The sequence below is a fragment of the Phyllostomus discolor genome, chromosome 2 (assembly GCF_004126475.2).
Source record: "Phyllostomus discolor isolate MPI-MPIP mPhyDis1 chromosome 2, mPhyDis1.pri.v3, whole genome shotgun sequence".
Classification (NCBI taxonomy): Eukaryota; Metazoa; Chordata; class Mammalia; order Chiroptera; family Phyllostomidae; genus Phyllostomus; species Phyllostomus discolor.
In genome coordinates, this window is record NC_040904.2 from 138253545 (window position 1) to 138265987 (window position 12443).

General features: G+C 35.5%; 1 protein-coding gene across 2 annotated transcripts in view; it reads right to left on the minus strand.

Moving 5' to 3' along the window:
* Positions 1 to 12443, minus strand: part of TMTC2 (transmembrane O-mannosyltransferase targeting cadherins 2) — a 399848-nt gene that overhangs the window by 80000 nt on the left and 307405 nt on the right. The window contains exon 9 of one of the 2 annotated variants that reach the window (XM_028532039.2): positions 7535 to 7616. The exons of the other annotated variant lie outside the window; for it this stretch is intronic. Within the exon in view, the coding sequence (XP_028387840.1) occupies positions 7535 to 7616 (82 nt within the window). The remainder of the gene's footprint in view (positions 1 to 7534; positions 7617 to 12443) is intronic. 2 annotated transcript variants of the gene reach the window in all.

Below are 12443 nucleotides of genomic sequence, written 5' to 3' on the forward strand. Positions count from 1 at the left end.
ATGGATAAGAGGCAGATGGGGAAAGAAAAAAAAAACATACAAGGTCTACATAAAAGAGCACTTTTCAAAAGGTTTTATTGCAATCTGCTCCCTTGCAACTTTTAATGCTTTTGTCTTTAATATTTAATGAATTCACATTTGCCTCAATTTATACATAGTAGGTACCTTTTTTTTAAGAGTTTATTTATTTATTTTTTAGAGAGGGAAGGGAGGGAGAGAGGGAGAGAGAGAAACATCAATGTGTGATTGCTGGGGGCTATAGCCTGCAACCCAGGCATGTACCCTGGCTGGGAATCGAACCTGCAACACTTTGGTTCTCAGCCCGAGCTCAATCCACTGAGCTACGCCAGCCAGGGCTATAGTAGGTACCTTAAAGCAAATGTCTACTGATTTACATTGTTTCAATCTACATCAAATTAGCCCTGGACAGGTAGCTCAGTGGTTAGAGCATTGTCCAGATATGCCAAGGTTGCAGGCTCGATCCTTGGTCAGAGCACATACAAGAACTAACTAATGAACGCACAAATAAGTGAAACAACAAAGTGATGTTTTGCTCACTCTCTCATCCTCTCTCTCTCTCCTCCCACTTTCTCTTTCTAAAATCAATCAATAAATACAAAAATTTAAAAATTTCCATCAAATTTACTGCTCTGCACATAAAGAAACCACTTATAATATGTTTTTTCCATGTCTTGACTTTCATTCATTTTTTAAATTAAATTTATTAGGGTGACTTAATTCACAAAACCATACAGGTTTCAAGTGCAAAACTCAACATGAGATCATCTGCACACTGCACCCCTCACCCAAAGCAAAGTCTCTTTCTGCCCCCATTTATTCCCTTTGCCCACCTCCACCTACCTCCAGCCCCTTTACCCAGTGGCTAGCATCACATTTTTGTCTGTGTCTATGTGTGTGTATATATATCTATATATAGATATATACATATAGTAGATATATATCTATGTAAAAATATATCTATATATCTATATATGTTAATTTTTGTCTGTCTGGATACACACACACACACACATATGTATATATGTTTTTCTTTTTTGCCTTATCCCTTAACCTTATTTCACCCAGTCCCCCAAACCCACTCCCTCTGAAAGCTGTCAGTCCATTCCATGTATCCATGTCTCTCTATTTTGTCCTTTAGTTTATGCTGTTCATTAGACTCTACATATAAATGAGATTGTGTGGTATTTGTCTTTCTCTGATGGGCTTATTTCTTTTTAAAAATATATATTTTATTGATTATGCTATTACAATTGCCCCATTCCCCCTGCTTTATTCCCCACCACCCTGCACACACCCTTCCACCTGCATTCCCCCCATCCCTTAGTTCATGTCCGTGGTTGTACATGTAAGTTCTTTGGCTTCTACATTTCCTATACTATTCTTAACCTCCCCCTGTCTATTTTCTACTTACCATTTATGCTACTTACCCTCTGTACCTTTCCCACTCTCTCCCCTTCTCATTCCCCCACTGATAACCCTCCATGTGATCTCTATTTCTCTGAATCTGTTCCTGTTCTAGTTGTTTGCTTAGTTTTTTTGTTTGTTTGTTTTTTAGGTTTGGTTGTTAATAGCTGTGAGTTTGTTATCATTTACTATTCATATTTTATATCTCCTTTTTCTTAGATAAGTCCTATTAACATTTTATATAATAAGGGCTGGGTTATGATGAACTCCTTTAACTTGACCTTATCTGAGAAGCATTATCTGCCTTTCTATTCAAAATGAGAGCTGTGCTGGATAGAGTAATTTTGGATGTAGGTCCTTGCCTTTCCTGACTTTGAATACTTCTTTCCAGCCTCTTCTTGTCTGTAAGGTTTCTTTTGAGAAATCAGCTGATAGTCTTGTGGGAACGCCTTTGTAGGTAACTGCCTCCTTTTCTCTTGCTGCTTTTAAGATTCTCTCCTTTTCTTTAATCTTGGCTAATGTAATTATGATGTGCCTTGGTGTGTTCCTCCTTGGGTCCAACTTCTTTGGGACTCTCCCAGCTTCCTGGACTTCCTGGGAGTCTATTCATTTTCCAGATTGGGAAAGTTTTCCATTATTTTTGCAAGTAAGTTTTCAATTCCTTGCTGTTCCTCTTCTCCTTCTGGCACCCCTATGATTCAGATGTTGGAGTGCTTAAAGATGCCTTGGAGGTTCCTAAGCCTCTCCTCATTCATTTGAATTCTTGTTTCTTCATTCTGTTCTGGTTGACTGTTTCTTTCTTCCTTCTGGTCCACACCATTGATTTGAGTCCTGGTTTTCTTCCTGCCACTGTTGGTTCCCTGTACATTTTCCTTTATTTCACTTTTCATAGCCTCCACTTTTTCTTGTATTTTGCATCCATACTCAGCCATTTTTGTGAGCATCCTAATTACCAGTGTTTTGAACTGTGTATCTGATAGGTTGGCTATCTCTTTGTTGCTTAGTTGTATTTTTTCTGGAGCTTTGATCTGTTGTTTCATTTGGGCCATTTTTTTTTTGGTCTCAGTGTGCCTGTTATTTAGTAAGAGGCAGAGCCTTAGGTGTTCACCAGGGCAGGGAAGCCGACTTGGCTGGGTTATGGTGCTGTATGTGGGGGAGGGGTCCAAGAGGGAACAGAGTCACATGCTCTACTCTCTGTGACTGGCTTATTTCATTTTAGCAAAATAATCTCCAGGTCTATCTATGCAGTCACGAAAGGTAAGACTTCCTTCTTTTTTAAAGCCAAGTAGTATTCCATTATGTAAATGTACCACAACTTTTTTATCCACTCATCTACTGATGGACACTTGGACTATTTCTAGAACTTGGCTATTGTATAGTAAAGGCCATATGTGACAAATCCACAGCCAACATCATACTCAATGGACAAAAACTAAAAGTGTTTCCCTTAAGATGAGAAACAAGACAGGGATGTCTGTTTGCACCACTCTTGTTCAACATAGTACTAAAAGTCCTAGTCATAGCAATCAGACAATAAGAAGAAATAAAAGGCATCCAAAGAAATAATAGAAAGGAAGAAGTAAAACTGTCACTATTCATAGATGATACAATATTGTAAACAGACAACCCTAAAGATTCTACCAAGAAATTAATAGATCTAATAAATGAATTCATCAGAGTAATAGGATACAAAATTAATATTTAGAAATTGGTGACATTTTTATAAACCAATAATAAACTATCAGACACTAAAATAAATTAAGAAAACTATTCCCTTTACTATCACAACAACAAAAAAGTGAGTATCTTGGAGTAAATTTAATCATATAAGACTTATACTTGGAAAAGTATAAGATACTGAAGAAAGAAATTGAGGAAGACACAAAGAAGTAGAAGCATTAATTGTGTTCATGCATAGGAAATATTAGTATCATTAAGATATCCATACTACCCAAAGCAATCTATAGATTTGACTTTCATTCTTTTGACAGGAGTTCTGTATGAAACCATAAGGAAAATCCATGGAAAATCCTTTGAACTATAGGCCCACATGAGACCCAAGGCACCAAAATCCTCACCTTTGACATTTATAAATTAAATTCCATAAAGACTTCACATGATTTGTTTCATATGGTCTTTGGAATACACCATCAGTTTGATGGCATATAAAGACATTATATAATCACTCATACCCTCATTTGAAACCTATTTTCTACACATTCCTTAAACTTTTTGATGAAAGACTAATGAGAAGCTGAGTATATATTAGAAACAACATAACATTTGAGTATTGTAAAACATTTTGGAAGCCCACAGCAACCTTTTGCTTTACAAATGAGGGCTTTCAATCCCAGAGATTGTCTAGCACTCTAGCACTGTGGTACCTCTGGGTACCACAGTGCTAGACAATTAACCAATTTATTAAACCAACTTATAAACTTTCCTAGCTTTCTTTCTTGCAATCCAATCTGACGAAAAAAGGCAATCTGCTATGCAATCCCTTTCCCTCAGACATAAAACAAGTGGACTCAAAATACAAGTAACTGACAGTGCTTTAAAATACTGCCTTCTAATTGCCATTCTGGCCCATATAAATTTCTGTAATTCTCTCTGTCTAGTCCCTACTGGATTCTATTTTCCAGCTCACTTGTATCATTAACAAGCAAATAAAAGGCCCATAAAATCACCCAGGATAGTGAATTTCCAATAGTACAAAATTCACCCACTCTGCGTTTTCACTGGCATGTGAAAAAGTATTTTAAAAAGATTCAGAATAATACACGTATTTTATTTAAAAATTTATTTTTAAGCTGAAGATATGTTATTATTCATTCAATCCATGGGTATAAATATTCCAAGAATATCTATAAATAGTAAGTTGGAGAAAAAGAACTAATATAAGAGTCATAGTATGTACCTTCTTGGACAAGAAGTAATAAAAATTCTAATGAAATAATCTCTCAGTCAAGTTTGGAACATACATCCAATTCTAAAATAGAGAGTACCTCTAACTGAGCTCAACCAACATTACTGCACATTTCTGTGAGTATGGCTATTCACTAGATATTGATGTGCAAAATGGAAAACAGGTCCTCCCTATTTTTAATTATCTAAAGATTTCTCTAAAGAAGGTAAAAGTATGATTTAAATATAAATATTTACATTCCCACAAGCACTGCCTAGTCTAAACCATCATCATTTCTTGCCTAAAATATAGCAATAGTATTCCTTTTGCTCTACTCTGACCTTCCCCTAATCCTGTATTCTCTACATGGTCCCTTCCGCTGCTCTTGGAATAATAAAATACAGATTCACTAGTTTGGTCTGCAGAGCCCCATGGGCTCTCCTTCTGCCTCCCTGACAGTCTCATCTCCTCCCACTTTCCCATCAGGTTCATATACTTGCATTCACATTTGCCTTCTTTCCCTGCTGTGAAACTTAAGCTTAAGCTTAAGCTTGGTCTGGCCTGTGTCCTTTGAACTGACTGTTTCTTTTGTCTGAAACTCTTTCACTTAGCTCTTCAAATAGCTGACTTAGGTTTACAGATTTCAAATATGACCTCTTCAAAGATGCTTTACCTGACTAGTTGTTTTCAAAAGTACTGGCATACTTACCTCATCACCTTCTAAAAATGACAACATCCTATTTATTTCCTACATAATCCTACTCACTCTCTTAAAACAGAAAAACAGTACCTTGCACCTATTAGATAAATCTTACACATGTTCAAATTAATAAAAATGCTTTCCTAAGATTTTAAGCTAAGTTATGACTTATATGAGTTTGACAGTATAGAACTACACTGAAGAGCCTACTAATCAAAATATGTATCTACTTACCCACCCGCTTGTCCATCTACCAATACTATGAGAAGAAATGGAACATATGGGAGAAAAAGCAATGAAAGTTACCAAGGAACCCCACATTTAGTTCCCTACAACTAACTACCTTGGGCATGTCAACTTCATTTCTATAGTCTTTGATTTATATAACAGAGGGGTTATATGGTTGATAATTAAAAAAAAAAATTCTAGTTCTAAATTTTAGTCATTTGGAGTTGATATTTCTTAAATTAAGATAATTAATATTCCATTAGGTGTGCATTTTTTAATAATTTGAGCACAGTAAGATAGAAATTTCAATCACTCAGGTATGGGCTTCCTGTTTGTTTGTAGATTATTTTGCCCTAACCTTTTTTGATGCCTCATCTTAAGTCCCTTCCATTTCCTAGTCCAGAGTGCAGGAAAATACTGAAAGTATTTCATAAAATTATACTGAATTATCTCATTGTTCCTCCCATAGAAAATAAATGTACTTCTAAAATGTATGTATGCCGAAATTTTAAAAGAATCCAGGGGTACTAAGAAAAGTCTGTTTTTAAACACATGAATTTATAGAACATTTTTTATGGCTGTTTTACAAATAACATACAATAAAGAATTTGCTGCACTTTCTGTTAAAACAAAATCCAAATATTTCTCATGGGAGTAATACTCCCTAATACCACCACTAAAAAGAATAAAATAAATTAAAATATAAAAAAAATCAGGAGTATGGTGTAATATAAAAGTAGATAAAAAGATAGAAGTGAGTAAAGACAGAACAGCCAGAATAAATGGAGACTAAGGGGGATGACTCTTTAATACAACAGTGATTTTTTCTCAATTTCAATTCAAATGAAGCAGTGATGAAGATTAAAGGAATTGGTTGCAAAAAACCTAAGCATCCAATGAAATTATGGGAAAAAGGCGTAGAAGATGCAGTAAGTAGAATTAGTTTAAGGTAAAGAACATTCAGGCGGCAAGAAATAAAAATCCTATTTCATTAGATGCAATGACAGGAGGTCCCTTAGCACTCAGAGCAAACAATCATGGGGCTGCTTTAACGTGCAGTAGGGGTACACAAAATAGCATGTATGAGAAAATCCTAATTTAAAATATTTCATATAAGAAGACTTGCAATGATAAATTCTGCAGCAAACAAACTAGTTGACTGATATTTTTAACATGACAATTACTGCACTGTGAAACGAAAGCAAAAGTGATTATGCAACAAGTTGTGTAAAACTACAAGCTGTGCTATGCTGGAAAGATAAAGCATCACAAACCTAGGTTATAAACATATACATACAATATAAATAAACAAATGGACTTGTGGTTGGTTAAGTGTATCCTCCATTTTACTATTTACATTTTCAAAACTCATAGCCTGTCATTGATTTATTTAGTCATTGGAAAATGCAAGAAGAAATTAAATACTGCATAAGAATATTCACCTTATTTCCTCAAGATTTAATTTCCATCCACCTTTAAATTTACTTCTTGATCATAACTAACAAACACATCAAAGCCAATAGTGGTCAAAGCAACCTTTCTTTCCCCCAAGGGATCAGCAAAAGGAAATGTTTTTTTGTTTTTTGAAAGCTATTTCAACTGCAAATCTGGTAGAAATAAGTACATCTTTCACAACATCAAACCAGCTATATTACTTTGCCTCACTTAACACATGACTCACTACTAATGATAGAGTAGAATGCGACAGAGCTGTTATGTAAGTTCACTCTGGAATGATTAAGGCCAAGGCCAAACTGAATGAGAGAGCCATCCTTTACACCCTTTACAGTTCCTCCTTGACCTCAATCTCAGGCATGTAGAGGCTGCTGTACATCCATATCTTCCAGAAAACAAAATTTTGAGACCAAAATTTAAACTTCTAAAACTTAAAAATGATACAATTCCATAAGCAATGCATTATCTTCTACTATGCAAAGAGAGCTACTATTTGAATTATATACTATGCATTAGGCAAGGACTGAGGTGTTTTCCTGATGAGAACTCATTTAACCTCCACATTGACCTTGAACAAAACTACTGTGAAAACGCCTTCCCCACTGAAGTCCTATGAAAATTACTAAAGGAAAACATAATATATAGCCCTCTTTAATATGTCCATTTTCAGTGAGAAGGTAAGAGTGGAATGAGGCTAAGTCTGCAATAACAAAGTTGATGTCCTCTCAAAATGCTCTTTGCCAGCAAAACCTAAATCTCATATCAACATTAATAGGAAATGTGGGGGGGGGGGGGGATGGAAAAAACTCTCAACCACTCACCATAATGCATGTAACAGTTTCCTTTGGTGGGATCCAGCTCAATGGCCTTCAAGAAGAACTTTTCAGCCTCACTCTTACGACCCTTGAAAAACAGAGAAAATGGATGATTCAGTGGCAGATCATGAGGGATTCTTCTCCCCCCAGGCCCAAATGAAGTAGACTGATGTCTACTTGATAATCATCATTGAAAACTGTTTTGTTTTTATTTAAACAAAAATGATCAAGGTGAGTATATTGAAAGAGAAGACTGAAGATGGAATCCTGGGAAATACCAAGATTTGAAGAACAGAGGAAGAGTGAGTTCATCAAAGATCAAAAAGAAGGGGCCAGGGAAGCAAGCAAAATAATAATAATAATAATAATAATAATAATAATAATAATAATGTAAAAACTGGTTTCACAGAAACCAAAAGGATAAGATAGTTTGAAAGAATGATGAGAAACATCATTATCATTGACGATGTTATATTCTCCCTTCAATGACTTCCTTTGCATTCCTTGTAAAGGATTGTGGCCATTTTAGCTTTGGGGATGATTTTGTCCTAATTGCTGACTTTATACATGAAGAAACTAATTAAATTTGTTGAATATCAAATTTAATCACTGTTTATCCAGGAATTCCTACTGTCATTCCCAACTAACATACTGGAAATCCAGGATTTAACCTAAAACTAGATTATCTTCCCAGCTCTAGTTTTAAACGAACATTACTGGCTGCACCTATGCTGACTGCAAGTGGCATCAAGGCATGGGGTGGTGTCCAGTGGCTGTGGTCCAAAATAAAACAAACAACAAACAAAAAAAAAACAAGCCCCGCATCGACACAAAAACAATGTACTTGTTCCTTCCAATTTATACACTATCTACTACATGAACCTCAAATAATGGCTTTTCTTTCTTTATATATATTTTTAAAACCACTGTGTTCATCAGTAAATGAATAGATTTTAAAAAGCTGGGACACACACACACACACATACTGGAATATTACTTGGCCATAAAAAGAAGGAAATTTTACCCTTTGGGACAGCCTAGATGGGCTTGGAGAACATTATGCTAATGTGAAATAAGCCAGTCTGAGAAAGAGAAATACCATATGACCTCACTTATATGTGGAATCTAATAAACAAAATAAAGTAACATACAAAATACAAACAGACTAATAGATAGAGAGTGGGCTGGCAACTATAAGGGAGGGGAACTATGGAGATCGGTGAAAAGGGTGAAAGGATTAAGCAAAAAACAACAAAACTCACAGATACACAACAATACAGTGATTACCAGAGGTAAAGGGAGGTGGGGGGAGATAGAAGAGGGTATAGAAGAGGGAGGATAAAGTGTGATAGAAGGAGACTTGACTTTAGATGATGAACACACAGTACAATATACAGATGATGTATTACAGAACTGTACACCAGAAAATTATATAATTTTATTAACCAATGTCACCCCAATACATTCAATAAAAAACAAACCCTTTAAATTAAAAAAAAAAAAAAACAGTTACAGAGATAAATCTTCCAAAGCTGGAGGTGTATAATTAAGCTAATATTGTACATTCCATACAACTTTGGCTCATGTCTCCGTATATCTCCTCCTTTTTGTTTATTCACTCATTTAAAAAATCCACTCTTGCACATTCTTTATCATTCATTTCCTAGCAGGAAACCTAGTCTACAGCCTCAGCCACCTATAGCTAGTGTTAACATCAAATGATCAAACAACAGAGTTCCTTTCTTCTTTCATTTTAATAATATTACTCTGGTCAACAATTCCTCTTTAACTCACACATCTCATCAAATATCCGATAAATAAAATTTTAATTCCTTGCAATATCTCTCCCAGCATTTCAACTTCAAAGGAAAAAAAAAGCACAGGCAAAATGCTTTTTACACATATTATGAAATACTTTCATGAAGTTAGTAAAAATTCATAAGAATCTTACCAAATTAGGATTCCAAAATGATAAAATGACTATAGTGAATCAGACAGTCTAAATACAAATTAAGAACATTGATTCTAGGCAGACAGAATAGCACCCACATTTTTGTAGCTACATGACTCTGAGAAAATTATTTCATCTCGTAGCTGGAATTTTCTCTAGTACAGAAAAGAAGATGGGTGGAGAACAGATTTTTAGAGCAGTGAAACTATTCTCTATGATACTATAATAATGAGTATGTGTCACTACACATTTGTAAAAACCCATAGGATGTGTATCACAAAGGGTGAACCCCAATTAAACAATGGACTTCAATTAATAATAATTAATCCATATTGGCTCACCAGTTTTAACAAATGCACAATGCTACAGCAAGTTTATAATAATAGGAAAGCTATGTGAAGGGTAATAGGGTGGTGAGGGAGCATACAGGAACTCTCTGTACTTTTGGCTCAATTTTTTTTGTAAACTTAAAACTGCTCTAAAAGTGAAGTGTATTATTAAAAAAGAATATAAAAATATTTCATACGAATATAAAATTTCTAGCCCTGGCTGGTGTGGTTCAGTGGTTGAGTGTCGGCCTGCAAATCAAACGGTCATTGGTTTGATTCCCAGTCAGGGCACATGCCTGGGTTGTGGGCTAGGGCCCGAGTATGGGGGGTGCTAGAGGCAACCACACACTGATTTCTCTCCCTCTCTTTCTCCTTCTCTTCCCCTCTCTAAAAATAAATAAATAAAATCTTTTAAAAAAGAATATGAAATTTCTAAGGTGATACACATAATTATAATACTTAGGTATACTGTAAATTTATTATAAATGTTAACTATTTTATATATACATATGTACATACATATATAGTACACAACAGAATGCAGAATTGTGAATGTTTTGTTATACACACCACCTCAAAAGCACAGCTTTAAATCATCCTTGAAAAATGATATATAAAGAACTTGCAGATGCTATTAAAAGAAAGATGCAAAATGAACACTATCACTGGCAGAAAGTCTGTGCAAATGTTATATGCAAAGATAAAAAGGGTCTGTGAAGTTTTTTCCACTTAAGTTTTTCAGGATAGAAGAGAAAAACTTGTTCATTTATCATGTCACAGTAAAGGGGGTAGTAAAATCCTTGTCTGTAGTCTACTGGCAAAACAACAGTATACCGCATTACAAACATGCACCAGAATGCAAAGGACAGTGGTCTCCATTTGCCTCATGGATCCAGTTATTAAAGGCAATAAGTCCCACCAGCTCCCAGATGCAGAATAAACACATCAAAGGACAGAACACTCTTTTCTGGGGGTATCAAACCATCAGGCAAAAACCTCTCTTTCTGCTTTGATTATTATTTATTTAATCAAGAGCCAAATAACAAGGAGGAAAATAAAATCCTCACAAGAGCACATAAAATCAAGAATCAACCAAATGCATATGCCACACAGACACACACATTACTAGGTCTTAGGAAGGGATTACAGTGGCTGGGAGGTAACACTATGTTTAATCACATTTACTCTACCAACTATCATTGCTTTAAAGGGATGGCAGTTAAGAAGAGGAAAAAGTTATTTCTCAGCAGATTTTTCCTGGTGTCTTTTAGATGATGTCAGCATTTTCTACAAGCAGTATGGTGTAAGCCACTGATTGCACGAACCCTTCACATCAAGCACCATTACTCACTCTGTATATTGGTTGGGATTTCTGACACATGAGTTGGTTCATAAAACCAAGAAAAAAGGACTGTGGTCAACTGTGACAAATAAGGGAAACATTAATGAAGAAGCTTGGGTTCTACTGCCAGTTCTATGACTTGTTATTTGCTCATTTCTATATTTTTGTAGGTTAAAAAATATTCATTGAATGCTTACAATTTGCCTTGCACAGTTCTAAGTACCAGGGGTCTAACCATGAACAGAAAGCTTGCCATCAAGCCCTAGTGGGAGGAGGCACATTATGAACATATTGCCCAAGTGTAAGGGAGTTGGTCACACAGCACAGTGAGCAAGCAATTTCTCCAATTCTCTTTGAGAGAACTAGCCTAGAGACAGACAAGCCCGTGTTTCAATCTTGCTGTCTGTACTTATATAACTGTGTGGCTCTGAGTATCTGTTTGTAATATTCGAGTCTCTTTTTCCTTCATTTGGAAAAATTCACATAATTAGTACCAATTCTGAAGGATTGCTAAAAAAATCACAAATCAAATGGAAATAACTAGCTTCAGATCTGGCATATAAAGTTGTGGCATTCTTTGATTTTTCTTCCTTCTATCTCCTCAAAAGAATTCTCTCTCCCAAGTTCAATGTCACATCTGGTTCCTAACTATCAAATTTCAAAAATGCTTTTTAGAATTTCATGTCATGGTAGCAACTACATTTAACAACTTTCCTAAAAAAATGACTCTCGTTCCTAACACTTTCTCCTCTCTCAAATAGGAGCCCAATACAAGCCCCTTCAGCTTACATCTAGAGTGCAAAAAGAGAGTTCAGATTTCCTTACTCATTGAACTTCATTTCACCAGATTAATGTTCCTTAAGTAGAACTGTTTTCATTATGCCCTTATTCAAAAATATTTTTTAAAAGATTTTATTTATTTATTTTTAGAGAGGGAAAGGAGGGAGAGAGAGGGAGGGAGGGGGAGGGAGAGAGAGAGAGAGAGAGAGAGAAACATCAATGTGCAGCTGCTGGGGTTCATGGCCTGCAACCCAGGCATGTACCCTGGGAATCGAACCTGTGACATTTTGGTCTGGAGCCTGCACTCAATCTACTGAGCTACACCAGCCAGATGCAAAAATATTTTAATAGATTCTTGTTTCCACTTATCCTATTTAATCATCCAATTATCAAAATCTTCTACAATCTGACTCAAATCTTAATAAATACCTGTATCTGATCAGGCCAGTACACACGCACACACACAGATAGGGCAACAGTAGGTCTATAGTTGTGAGTATGCAAAATACAATG